Source organism: Puma concolor, chromosome E3, assembly GCF_028749965.1.
Source record: "Puma concolor isolate L17-30 chromosome E3, mPumCon1.1.hap2, whole genome shotgun sequence".
Lineage (NCBI taxonomy): Eukaryota > Metazoa > Chordata > Mammalia > Carnivora > Felidae > Puma > Puma concolor.
The window spans coordinates 27,626,527-27,641,032 of NC_141682.1; the positions used below are offsets into that span (position 1 = coordinate 27,626,527).

Genomic DNA, 14,506 nt, shown 5'->3' on the forward strand with positions numbered 1-14,506 from the left:
CCATTCTTAGGATGCGTTCTCTTCTATGTGGTACAAGACAGTGGAGCACATTCACGTTCTAGCCAATGGGAAGGGGTCGGGGAAGGCGCACCCTTTCCTTCAAGGGCAAGACCTAGTGCTTGTACTTAAAACTTCCAGTCACATCCCTGATGGCTGTACCTAGCTATAAGGGAGGCCAGGAAACATAGTTTTATCCCAGATAGCCACATATGTGACCAATTAGTCTATTACTCTGAAAGGAGGGACTGGCTAGTCCAAATCAATTTCTACTATGGCCTTAATAATACTTTAAATTGCCCATTAATACAGATTCCATGGATTTTTTCTTTCCTTTTTTTTAATGTTTATTTATTTATTTTGTGGGGGAGAGAGAGATATACCATGAGCAGGGGAGGAGCAGAGAGAGAGAGAGGGAGAGAGAGAATCCCAAGCAGGCTCTGCACTCAGCATAGAGCACGACTTGAGGCTCGATCTCACAACCATGAGATCGTGACCTGAGCCAAAATCAAGAGTCAGATGCTTAACCGACTGAGCCACCCAGGCACCCCATCCATGGATTTCTTTCAATACTTGACCTTAATCCAATAGAGCTAATTTTTCTTCCTGAGGTGCTAGAGCATAGTTCCTCTATTTGAACACCTGAGGAAGGAAATGGCTTATGTTTATGGGCCATGTTGAATGACATATATGTTTTCTTCTGTTTGTTTTCTAAATATGTACAGTTGAGCTCTTTTTTGTTTGTTTCTTCCAGTTTTATTGAAATATAATTGACATATAGCATATAAGGTGTTCAGCATAATGACTTGACTACGTCAGAGTTAAGTACTTTCAAGGTCGATTCATCTGGGTGCAAACTTCCCTTTGTTATCTTCACAGGAAATTGACAAGATGGTTTTTGGAGAGAACCTTTTGATATTGTACCTGCCTTCTATTGTGATCACGCTGGCCAATTTTATCACCCCAATGATCTTTGCCAAAATCATCCACTATGAGGATTATTCCCCAGGCTTTGAGATCCGGCTGACAATCCTTAGGTAATGCCTAGACATGCCAAGCAGATCACCACTTGCCCGCTTTCTTGCTCATGGCAGACATTGCTGATCAATTGTGGCACCTTTTCCTGCTGAGCCAAGAGGCCTGTACAGCCTTCAGACAGCCCCTGTGAATGGATCGGAGTGTGCCCATGCAGTGAAATCTCTTTGACTTAAGCATGTACTCAGTGGTACTATATTTTTTGTACATGTGTTAGCATATCAGCAGCCGAGGGCATGAGGTGGGGGCCCTGGGAGGCGGTGTTGCTCGGAAGATGTTAGAAATGACAAGTGTTTACCAGCAGGGGAGTGAGGGAATGAGAGAGAGAGAGAGAGAAGGAGTAAAATGTATCTTATTGGAGCTGTTGGCAGCTGGGGCTCAGTCCTACTGGACAACTGGGAGTTTGGGTAGGAAAGCTCTTAAGAGTGTTCCCACCCAACAAGGTACTCATCCTGGACTTCCTAAAGGTGGCTGGCTCCCGGAGGCATGAATTCCCTCACACTGTCACCTCACTATCCGGTGTAAGGGCCTTGGGAGGAGAGGGGAGGAGAGTCACAGGGGTTTATTGCACGAACCTGCCTGAGGCATCTACTGGTATAGTGAGTACCAAGAAAATGTGGCTAAGTCACTGACCAGATGTGTTTCAGCTGACTTCTTATAACTTGTAATATCTCTCTTCATTCTTAATAAATGTTCAGTTTCCTAGAAAAAAGAAAGAAAGGACAGCTGTAAAGCAGGGCCTGGGGAGCTAACACAAATGAGCTGAAGAGAACCAGGTGGGGACAGTGTGAAATAGAGCATTTCATACCTCAGAGGGCATTTGCTTCTTAAAAACAAATCTTTTTTTTTTTTTTAATGTTTATTCATTTTTGAGAGAGAGAGACAGAGCACAAGCAGGGGAGGGGCAGAGAGAGAGGGGGAGACAGAGAATCCCAAGCAGGCTCCAGACTCTGAGCTGTTAGCACTGAGACCGACGCGGGGCTCGAACTCACAAACTGTGAGATCATGACCTGGGCTGAAGTCGGATGCCCAACCGCCTGAGCCACCCAGGCGCCCCCAAAACTTTTACAGAACAAAAGGTATAATGAACCCCCCATATGCCCATCACTTAGTTTCAATCATTACCAACATTTGGCTAATCTTGTTTCACCTGTCCCGCTCCCCAACTTTTGCTGGATTATTCTGCCCAAATCTTATTTCACCTTTTTTTTTTTCTTCCTTAACATACTATCATCATACCTAATAAAATCAAGCCAGTTACCTGATGAAGTTGCAAATGGCTTTCTAGGATTGTTTTGTTCAAACCAGGATCCAAACAGGATCCACATGCTACGTTTGGTTGTTATGTCTCTTAAGCCCCCTTTATTCTTTTAAGAATTCCCCTTCCCCTTCTTTATGCCATTGATTTGGGTGGACACTGGGCAGTTGTCCCGTAGAACATCGCCTAGTGTGGATTTAGTTCATTGTTTCTTCGTGGTGTATTGTATCCTCCTGTTGCCTACAGTTGCTCTGAACTGTGTCAAATCTGACTTTTCATTAGATTCCATTTTTAGTGGTGGGCCCATCCCCAGTGGTGCTGGGTACTCACATTCTGCCAGGAGGGACACAACGTCAGGTGGCAGGCTATGTATCCAGAAGAGTGCTTTGCTCTCCCCTCCTAACTTTTTCATATTTCTGTTTTTTTTTACAAGCAAACAATAGAAAAGCATCTTTAAAAAAGGTTAGCCCACTCTGTCCTCCTGTCTTTGTTTATTTGTGAGAGAAAGAATGCATGAGAGGTGCAGAGAGAGAGGGAGGCAGAGAATCCCAAGCAGGCTCCACACTGTCAGTGCAGAGCTTGACATGGGGCTTGAACTCACAAACCTTGAGATCATGACCCGAGCCAAATTCAAGAGTTGGATGCTGAACCAGTTGAGCCACCCAGGCACCCCTGCCCTCCTGTCTTGAATCCTGCTTCCCCCAGGCAGCTCTCATCTGCATGGTTGCCATTGTCCATCTGCCTGTTTTTGTGTTCTTCCAGAAACAGGATCCTATCTAAGTGACACTCTGTAACATGCTTTTTCCATCCCCAATATACCAGACATCTCTCAAAGCTTCTACTTAGAAGACACAATTAGTTCCCTTCAGGAATGTGTAATGTTCTGTAGTGTGGCCGCATCGTCATGGATGCAGGAATTCCCAGCTTTTTGATCCCCCCCCCCCCCATTTAAAAAATTGTAGCAAATTACATATACAGCATGAAATTTCCCATTTTAGATATTTTTAAGTGTACAATTCAGTGGCATTAAGTACATTCCCAGTGTTGCTACCAGCACTACTATCCTTTTCCAGAACGTTCTCATAATCCCAAACAGAAACTCTCTAATATTTCTAGATTTGCTTTGAAGCTTTTCCACTCGTAGCTTCAGTTCCAAGGAGCCGGCCTGCCCTGAGGCCTCCTCGTCCTGTACCCTCCCCTCCCTCTTTTCCCTGCAGGTGTGTGTTCATGCGCCTGGCCACCATCTGTGTGCTGGTATTCACCCTGGGCTCCAAGATTACATCCTGTGATAACTACTCCTGTGAGCTCTGTGGCTACAACCAGAAACTCTACCCGGTGAGGCTGCAGGGATGGGGGTATCCTGCAGGGTGGGTCATCCTGGGGTGACAGGCTCAAGGTTAAGAGAACAGCCCTCAAACCTCTGGGTTTGAATCCCAGATTGGCCCACTTTCCTGCTGTATGGCACAGTGCGACACAGGAGACACTTCTCTAGGCTTTGAAAACCAAAGTCTGTGCTGGAGCTCAGAGGAGCATCTGCTGGTGGCCTCCAGAGGTAGCAGGATCTGTGGGCAAAAAGGGCTCTGGAAGGAATCTGAGAACCTGGCACTCTTTCTCTCTTTTTTTTTTTTACGATTTTATTTTTAAGTAACCACTCCACCCAGTATGCAGCTTGAACCCACAACCCCGAGATCCAGAGTGCATGCCCTACCAACCGAGCCAGCCAGGAGCCCCAAGGGCCTCATTTTCTCTTGATCTCTTTGGTTCCAGTGCTGGGAGACCCAAGTTGGACAGGAAATGTACAAGCTGATGATCTTCGACCTCATCATCATCTTGGCCGTGACGCTTTTTGTGGATTTTCCTAGAAAGTAAGCGTGAGGGATACCCCTCTTATTTCCCCTACCCCTCCGACCCCCTCCCGAGTCCTCGCTGGAGGCTCCCACCACAGCTGCTTCACAGAGTGCTGACAGAAATCACCAACAACCATCTGGTGACTTTTAACTTGCTCTGGGCCATTGACCTCATGGTCCATTAGGTGCCCCCTTGAAAGGCAGCATAAACAGAAATGGTGCTGCTTTCCATGGGGCTTCCGTGGAGGTGGCTTCCAGCCATTAGCACAGCCACTGTCAGGGGAGACCTGGGTTCATCCCCCAGGACTGCCACTTGCTGGTCATGTGACCTTGGGCAAATTATTTAAGCTCTGTGCCTCTTTTCCCACCTGCGAAATGGGGATGGTAGCATTAGCCACTTGACTGCACCGTCGTGAGGATCACATGAGAAAATGCAGAGATAAGTACTGAGCACTCAAGAAAATACTATCACCACATGATCGCCATTATTTAAAAAAATTAAAAAAAATTTTTTCTTAATGTTTATTTGAGAGAGAGAAAGAGAGCATGAGCAGGGGAGGGGCAGAGAGAGAGGGAGACACAGAATCCAAAGCAGGCTCCAGGCTCTGAGCTGTCAGCACAGAGCCCAATGTGAGTCGTGAACTCATGAGCCTTGAGGTCATGACCTGAGCTGAAGGTGGACACTCAACAGACTGAACCACCCAGGTGCCCCACATGATCACCATTATTTTGTCATCATACTATTATTGGCATCTCTTTGAGCCTTAAGTGAAACTGTTTACTTAACCACTTTTTTTTACCCAGGTGTACAAATTATTCAGGCATGTCAGAAGTCCAGTAAGCCCTTCAAAACCAACCTTAAAAAAGAAAGTGTTCTTTTAAAAACCTACACAAATATGACATGAATATGTGCTTATTTAAAAATGTTAAATATTTAGTATTTAAATAAATACAGAAGTCCAGAGAATAGTGAGACTTCTCTTTTGTTACTGTCCCCTTAACTCCCCAGTCCTACCTTATTTCTCAGACGTGGCCATTGGGGTAGATCCAGCAGTCCGGGGGCATCTGGGTGGCTCAGTCAGTTAAGCATCTAACTCTCGATTTTGGCTCAGGCCATGATCTCATGGTTCATGAGATCCAGCCCTGTGTCCAGCTCCATGCTAACAGCATGAAGCCTGCTTGGGATTCTCTCTCTCCCTCTCCCCCTCTCCCCTACCCATACATGTGCATTCCCTCTCCCTCTCCCTCTCTCAAAAAAATAAATAAATAAAAACAAAGACACATTTACATAACTACATGTATAAGTAAACACACAGTCTTGCTAGAAGTGTTCTTTTTCCGCCTTTAAATGGGATCACGGTACATCTGCATTGGTCTGCAGCTTACTTGTTTTCCTCCCTTGCACACACAAAATATCATGAATAACTTTCCAGTCAGGACACATGGATTTTCCTTGTTCATTTTAAGGACTGTATAATGTTCCACTGTGTCTGTGGCATATAGTTTGTCAATGTAGCCCCTACTGATGGTCATTTAGGATGTTTCTAGTATTAAAAAAAATTTTTTTTAATGCTTGTTGTATTTTTGAGAGAGAGAAAGAGAGAGGGAGAGAGAACATGAGCAGGGGAGGAGCAGAGAGAGAGAGAGGAAGACACAGAATCTGAAACAGGCTCCAGGCTCTGAGCTGTCAGCACAGAGCCTGATGCAGGGCTTGAACTCATGAATCATGAGATTGTGACCTGAGCCGAAGTCAGTGCTTAACTGACTGAGCCACACGGGTGCCCCTGTTTCCAGTATTTTTGCTAACACGTGGCAATCCGCAGTGAACAACTATGTGTGTTAGTCACAGGCCCCTGCTTCTGGAGTTTCCGTGGGAAGATTCTAGGATTCCAGGAAGCAGTTATGCTAGGTGGTAGGATTCTCATAAGCCATTTTCTGTGTGAATGCACATTACTTTTTGAGCCAAGTGGCAAGCCAGAACACAGAGACTGCCATTAATGGTCACCACAACCTGGTGCGGTAGGTTGTGTTATAATTCCCCTACGTTCCATATGAGGAAACGAATCTCATCTAACCTTATCTGTCTGGTAAACTGTAGATCTGAGATTCAGACTCTGGTCTCAATGATTCCAGAGTTCACGGTCTTCTGCATCTAAACATATGACTAACCAGTTTCCATGAGAAATGTATGTGGAAATAGCCGTGATTTGGGGGACGTGGTTCTGTGGCCTTGGCAGGGTACTGGCAATCCAGGTGAGGAATTGTCCTGTTTGTTTCCAGGCTCCTGGTGACCTACTGTTCCTCTTGGAAACTGGTTCAGTGCTGGGGACAGCAGGAATTTGCCATTCCTGATAACGTTCTGGGGATTGTTTATGGGCAAACCATTTGCTGGATTGGAGCCTTTTTCTCCCCTCTTCTCCCTGCAATTGCAACCTTGAAACTCATTATCATCTTTTATGTGAAAGAGGTAAGGAGAAGGTTGGGCAGGGGGCTGATATTCTGGACCATTCTTGACCTTTCAAGGCATTCGGCAGTCGTGTGACTGGAGCCTATCCACGTCCCATCAGATGTATCAAAACTACATTCCTTATTTGATACATATTTTTATTCTGGAAAAAAAGACTTTGAATGGATTTCCACATTTTTAGAATTTTGAGAGTCTTAAGATTTTTTTTTTTTTTTTTTTTTGCTCCTGTGATTTAAATGTTTTTTTTTAGGTAACCATCTAAAAGTTGAGCTGTAATTGATCCATCAGTTGGTAGTGGCACATCTGGTGATGTTTAACAAAGCATTTATTGGGGCGCCTGGGTGGCGCAGTCAGTTAAGCGTCCGACTTCAGCCAGGTTACGATCTCGCGGTCCGTGAGTTCGAGCCCCGCGTCGGGCTCTGGGCTGATGGCTCAGAGCCTGGAGCCTGCTTCCGATTCTGTGTCTCCCTCTCTCTCTGCCCCTCCCCCGTTCATGCTCTGTCTCTGTCTGTCCCAAAAATAAATAAACGTTGAAAAAAAAATTTAAAAAAACAAAAAAACAAAGCATTTATTAATTTAAGTTTTGTCATTTTCTGTTTAGATGTTGGAGGCATTGTATTTATTTTCAGGTGTCAGTTATTTGTGTAGCTCCTTGAAGGGCTCACGGGAAGTAAGTATTGTGTCTGAACTAAGTGCTGAATGGATAGAGTGGCCCTGCAGATGACTGACTGATCTGGGCTTCATTACTGAGCCTCTTTTATTATTATTGTTGTTATTATTATTATTGTTATTATTATTATCATTATTATTACAGAAGCAATAGATGCTCAATATCAAACATTTAAACAATGCAGATATGTATACAGTAACTTTCATCCCTTCTTCCAGAGGTGCCATCTACTAATAAGCCCCACACTTATTAATTACCTATTATGCCAAGCCCTGAGGATTCAGAAATGGAAATAATAATTATAATATTAATATTCATAATGACAGTAATCATAATGATAAGAATACCATGTACTCCCCTGCCCCGCTGAACACTTTCCATAGGCTATCATATAATGCTTATACACATCTTTTGAAGTAGGTACTGACGTTAATCATATTTTATAAATCAGGAAGCTGAAGTTCAGAGAGGTTAAGTAACTGGTCCGAGGTCACATAGCTTATAAGTGACTCCAGGTTTACTTCACTCAAGACCTAAGCTATTTAATCCTTAGGTAAGCAGAGCCTTGAATTGAGCCTACCCAGATGTTTTGGCCGTTGAAGAATGTTCTGATGCTTTCATTTGGAAACTTCAATTGGTTGAAGTAACCGAAGGAGAGGTGGATGTGAGAAAACATACAGGAACTTGTTCCCTTTCCAGAAAATATTGGTTACCCAGTGCTTTCCTGGTGTGTAGCCCAGTAAAGATATGTGGGAGTAACAGAATAGGTCAGGGGCGCATGGCTGAGTTCTGACACTACAGGCCTGACCAGCTAGCCACCCCCAAACAGGACACCGGGGGTCCCTAGTACTCTTTGCCGTCTGGCTCAGATGATTTTCTGGCTTCTGCTGAAGTCAGAACAGCTTGCTGCTCCCTCCTGGTAATGTATTTTTTAAAAATATTAAGGGGAAATCTTATGCCTATTGCTATACCTTTCACCCCCTTTCCACTTGATATTTCCACAAGTCTTTTTGGCCCTGATGGAAATATTTGTTTTTAATATACAGGAGAAATAAATGCTTATAAAAAATTCATGTAATGAATTGTATGTTCTCATGGATCCATTTAACGCATAAAGTCCTGTAAAGTTTTTTTAAAAACTTAAATGAGATCATACAGCACAGAGTTCTGAAATCTGCCCTTTCATTTCATAGTACTGTCAGGGCAGGACGCAAAGCCCATATCCTTTCTACCGGCTCAGGGTATTCCATTGTGTGGATGCACTTTAACCTTTAAGTGACCCCTGTCGATAGCTCTTTCATTGCTTCCAGTTACTCCCTGATATCAGTAACTATAGCAGTAAACATCCATATACGTGAACTTTGGCCCATTTATTCTATTTTCTCATCAAGATGAGTTTCCCAGCGTTGGGGTCTGGATTAAACATGTTTCATTTTCATCTGTATTGCTGACTACCCTCTAGAAAAGTGGCATCAGTTTACATTCCACTGGGATGCATGAATGTGCTCATTTACCTTCAAGGAAGCTATGCTCTTACTTTTTTCTCTTTCTTTCTCTCCCCTTAGATAAGTCTTCTTTACACCTGCCGGCCCTCCCCAAGGCAGTTCAGAGCATCCAATTCTAATTTCTTCTTCCTGTTGGTGTTGCTGATAGGGCTGTGTTTGGCAATAATACCTCTGACGATCAGCATGGCACGGTAAATATGATTTTGTTTTCGAGAACATTTCCTTGCTTCTTGACATGTTCCTCTTTTATATTAAAGGGCCCGTTGTGTTCTTTATTGGTTTTCCAAATTCATGGCGTTCCACCTGCAGAAGTCAGTAAGTCACTCCTGGTTTAGCCAGGCCCATCGTTGTTTTGGAATCTCTCTCTGGATGCTGGAATGTCTTGGTCCACTTCCAGAACTTTGGCTGGCTGTGTTGCCAGTGTTTTAGAGTACTGGTTGGGTCTGCCCTCCCCCACTCCCTTTTCCTAGGACCTCTCTGCTGGTATCCTTTTGGATTATTTCTTTGTTTCTGATTACAAAAATAATACATCTTCATTATAGAAGAATTTGGAGTATCTTCATTGTGACAGGCACTGGGCTCGGTGCTGGGAGTATGGAGACGATTCAGACATGGCACAAGGAATGTTGAGTCTAGTGTAGAATTTGGTAGGAGCAGAAATGCTTAAGACTAGGGATCAGAAGTTGAGTGTTCAGACCCCAGTGACCCTACTCCTTAAGAGTATAACCATTTATACCAAAGGCCAACAAACATTTTCTGTAAAGAGGAATCCTAAATATTTAGGCTTTGTGGCCATATGGTGTTGGTAGCAACTGTTCAACCCTCCTGTGGCATCACGAAAACAGCTGTAGACAGTATACAAACTAATGGGCATGACTTATTCCAATAAAACTTTACTTATAAAAAACAGATGGTGGGCCACATTTGACACTAGGGCTATAGTTTACCAGTCTCTCTGACTTATATTCTCATGGAATTCCATTTCTTCATCTTTCAGTTAAAATCCTTGAACTTTTCTGTCTCTCAGATTTTATTTTTTAACCAATTTGACTGTATATCTTTATTGTTTTTTATTATAGTAATAGATGTTATGTATAAAAAAACTGTACACAAGGGTGTAAATGAAAGAGAAACAAATTTCCCATTATCCTCCCTTAGTTGCACTCCACCAAGGTAACCACTACGAATATTTTAATATTAATATTTAATATATTAATTATTCAGTATATTAATATAAATATATTACTTCCAGAAATTCATATGAACACTATTTATTTTTTAAAATATTTTTAATTTAAAATCATTAACATTAAAAATTAATTAAAGTTAAATTAATTTAAAATTATTAAAATATTAATTATTTGATATATTAATAAATGTATTTATTTCAACCCAAAATTCATATGAACACCATTTATTTTAAAAAATATTTTTAATTTAGGGGCGCCTGGGTGGCTCAGTTGGTTGAGCATCCGACTTCAGGTCGGGTCATGATCTCACGGTTCGTGGGTTCCAGCCCCGCATCGGGCTCTGTGGTGACAGCTCAGAGCCTGGAGCCTGCTTCGTTCGGATTCTGTGTCTCCCTCTCTCTCTGCCCCTCCCCTGCTCACATACTGTGTCTCAAAAATAAATAAACGTTAAAAAAAAATTAACAAAATATTTTTAATTTAAAATCATTAAAGTTTTTTAATGATTTTAAATTTTAAAATTAATTTAAAAGTATTAAAATATTAAAATTTAATTGTTTAATGTATTAATAAATATTAATATAATTATTACTTCCAGAAAGTCATAATGCACACTATTTATTTTTATTTATTTTTTTTTCCTTTTTTATTTTATTTTATTTATTTTTACTTATTTATTTTTTTTTAATATGAAATTTATTGTCAAATTGGTTTCTATACAACACCCAGTGCTCATCCCAACAGGTACCCTCCTCAATACCCATAGCCCATCCTCCCTTCCCTCCCACCCCCACATCAACCCTCAGTTTGTTCTCAGTTTTTTTTTTTTTTTTTAAATTTTTTTTTTCAACGTTTATTTATTTTTGGGATAGAGAGAGACAGAGCATGAACGGGGGAGGGGCAGAGAGAGAGGGAGACACAGAATGGGAAACAGGCTCCAGGCTCTGAGCCATCAGCCCAGAGCCCGACGCGGGGCTCGAACTCACGGACCGCGAGATCGTGACCTGGCTGAAGTCGGACGCTTAACCGACTGCGCCACCCAGGCGCCCCTGTTCTCAGTTTTTAAGAGTCTCTTATGGTTTGGCTCCCTCCCTCTCTAACCTCTTTTTTTTTTTTTTTTCTTCCCCTCCCCCATGGTCTTCTGTTAAGTTTGTCAGGATCCACATACGAGTGAAAACATATGGTATCTGTCTTTCTCTGTATGACTTATTTCACTTAGCATAACACTCTCCAATTCCATCCACGTTGCTACAAAATGCCATATTTTATTCTTTCTCATTGCCACATAGTATTCCATTGTGTATATAAACCACAATTTCTTTATCCATTCATCAATTGATGGACATTTAGGCTCTTTCCATAATTTGGCTATTGTTGAAAGTGCTGCTATAAACATTGGGGTACAAGTGCCCTCTGCATCAGCACTCCTGTATCCCTTGGGTAAATTCCCAGCAGTGTTATTGCTGGATCATAGGGTGGATCTATTTTTAATTTTTTGAGGAACCTCCACACTGCTTTCCAGAGCAGCTGCACCTGTTTGCATTCCCACCACCAGTGCAAGAGGGTTCCCGTTTCTCCACATCCTCTCCAGCATCTATAGTCTCCTGATTTGTTCATTTTGGCCACTCTGACTGGCGTGAGGTGATATCTGAGTGTGGTTTTGATTTGTATTTCCCTGATGAGGAGTGACGTTGAGCATCTTTTCATGTGCCTGTTGGCCATCCGGATGTCTTCTTTAGGGAAGTGTCTATTCATGTTTTCTGCCCATTTCTTCACTGGATTATTTGTTTTTCGGGTGTGGAGTTTGGTGAGTTCTTTATAGATTTTGGATACTAGCCCTTTGTCCGATATGTCATTGCAAACATCTTTTCCCATTCCGTCAGTTGCCTTTTAGTTTTGTTGGTTGTTTCCTTTGCAGTGAAGAAGATTTTTATCTTCATGAGGTCCCAGTAGTTCATTTTTGCTTTTAATTCCCTTGCCTTTGGGGATGTGTCAAGTAAGAAATTGCTGCAGCTGAGGTCAGAGAGGTTTTTCCCTGCTTTCTCCTCTAAGGTTTTGATGGTTTCCTGTCTCACATTCAAGTCCTTTATCTATTTTGAGTTTATTTTTGTGAATGGTGTAAGGAGGTGGTCTAGTTTCATCCTTCTGCATGTTGCTGTCCAGTTCTACCAGCACCATTTGTTGAAGAGACTGTCTTTTTTTCCATTGGATATCCTTTCCTGCTTTGTCAAAGGTTAGTTGGCCATACTTTTGTGGGTCTAATTCTGGGGTTTCTATTCTATTCCATTGGTCTATGTGTCTGTTTTTGTGCCAGTACCATGCTGTTTTGATGATTACAGCTTTATAGTAGAGGCTAAAATCTGGGATTGTGATGCCTCCCGCTTCGGTCTTCTTCAAAATTACTTTGGCTATTGGGGGTCTTTTGTGGTTCCATACAAATTTGAGGATTGTTTGTTCTAGCTTCGAGAAGATTGCTGGTGCAATTTTGATTGGGGTTGCATTGAATGTGTAGATAGCTTTGGGTAGTATTGACATTTTAAAAATATTTATTCTTCCAATCCATGAGCACGGAATGTTTTTCTATTTCTTTATATCTTCAATTTCCTTCATAAGCTTTCTATAGTTTTCAGCATACAGATCTTTTATATCTTTGGTTAGGTTTATTCCTAGGTATTTTATGATTCTTGGTGCAATTGTGAATGGGTCCGTTTCTTTATTTGTCTTCCTGTTGCTTCATTATTAGCGTATAAGAATGCAACTGATTTCTGTACATTGATTTTGTATCCTGCGACTTTGCTGAATTCATGTGTCAGTTCTAGCAGACTTTTGGTGGAGTCTGTCGGGTTTTCCATGTATAATATCATATCATCTGCAAAAAGTGAAAGCTTGACTTCATCTTTGCCAATTTTGATGCCTTTGATTTCCTTTTGTTGTCTGATTGCTGATGCTAGAACTTCCGACACTATGTTAGACAACAGCGGTGAGAGTGGATGGTGGCTTATTTTTTTCGGTTAATTTTATGATGTGCCCTTTTCCATGCCAGCACATACAGAACTCTCTCATTCCTTTAAAATGTTTTTTAGCTTTGATTTTTTAATATAATAAATAAATATATATAATATATAATATAAAATATATAAAATATAAAGTTCTACAAAATATGTAATAAATATGTTTACATCCCACAGAATTTAAATAACATAAGAATATATGATGGAAAAAATTAATTTTCCAATCCTGTTTCCCAACTATTTTCTGTATGGGAGCCAGTCATTTTACATCTCAATGTCTCTTTCAGTGGTTTCTTTTAGTGTTCTCTTTTATGAATGGATCATAAATTGTTCATCCATTGCCTTAAACAATAGTTAGGTTGCTTCCAAGAATGTTTTTTTTATCCATAAAAATAGGGCTACAGTGGAAAAGCTCATACACAGAACTTAATTCTTTTAGGCCTTAATTACAGATTTTTTGCATTGAATTTTATTTAGTTTTTATTTAGTTTTTTATTTTGAAAAATTTAAATGTGTAGAAAAGTTAAAAAAAAATAGCAGTAATAGAGGTTCACATACCTATCAACTGGATGTCCCAGTTGTTAACATTTTGCTACATTTGTTTTATCTCTCTCTATGCCTATGCTTTTTATGGGTGTGGTGACCTATTTGAAATTGTTATAGGCACCATGACATATGTAAATAATAACCTCAGCCACCCCCATTTTGAGATCTGGGTGTGCACAGAAGATATGAGCTAAATACTTGATTGTGCAGCTCCTAAAAATAAGGGTATATTCTCCTCCTCATGCATCTGCAATAACATCACATCTCAGAAAATGAATACTGTCTTATTCTTGCCATTTTCAAATTTCTCCAATTGTCCCCAATAGTCTTTTAGAGCCTTATTTTTATATTTAAAAAAATTTTTGTGTGTATTTATTTTTGTATATGTGCTGCCTAAGCGAGCACTGTGTGCATTTATTTTTGAGAGAGACAGAGAGAGAGCAAGCATGAGTGGGGGAGGGGCAGAGAGAGAGGGAGACACAGAATCCCAAGCAGGCGCCAGGCTCTGAGCTGTCAGCACAGAGCCTGATGTGGGACTTGAACCCATGAACTGTAAGATCATGACCTGAGCCGACGTCAGACGCCCAACCGACTAAGCCACCCACGTGCCTCTATAGCCTTTTTTAAAAATGAGGATCTATCTATCTGGGGCGCCTGGGTGGCTCAGTTGGTTGCATGTCCAGCTCTTGATTTCAGCTCAGGTCATGAGATCAAGCTCCATGTGGGGCTCCACACTGAGCATGGAGCTTGCTTGGAATTCTCTCTCTCTTTCTATCTCTCTCTCTCCCCCTCTGCTCCTCTCCCCAACTCATACACTCTCTCTTTAAAATAAAGTTAAAAAAAATTTTTTTAATAAAATAACATGAGGATCTTTCGAGTTTTACCCATTGCTTTAATTGCCATGTCTCCTTACTCTCCTTTAATCTTTAATTCTTTGAAGAGTCCACAACTGTTTCCTCCCCTCCAAACTGAGAGATTGGTGC

At 41.4% G+C, this 14,506-nt stretch overlaps 1 protein-coding gene across 3 annotated transcripts in view; it reads left to right on the forward strand.

The window, feature by feature from the left end:
* Positions 1-14,506, forward strand: part of TMC7 (transmembrane channel like 7) — a 54,625-nt gene that overhangs the window by 34,878 nt on the left and 5,241 nt on the right. For 2 of the 3 annotated variants that reach the window (XM_086692951.1, XM_086692950.1), the window contains exons 9-13: positions 877-1,034; positions 3,508-3,625; positions 4,058-4,155; positions 6,418-6,604; positions 8,840-8,970. In XM_086692951.1, coding sequence (XP_086549077.1) covers positions 877-1,034; positions 3,508-3,625; positions 4,058-4,155; positions 6,418-6,604; positions 8,840-8,970 — 692 coding nt within the window. The remainder of the gene's footprint in view (positions 1-876; positions 1,035-3,507; positions 3,626-4,057; positions 4,156-6,417; positions 6,605-8,839; positions 8,971-14,506) is intronic. The other variant, XM_086692952.1, reaches the window with a different exon arrangement.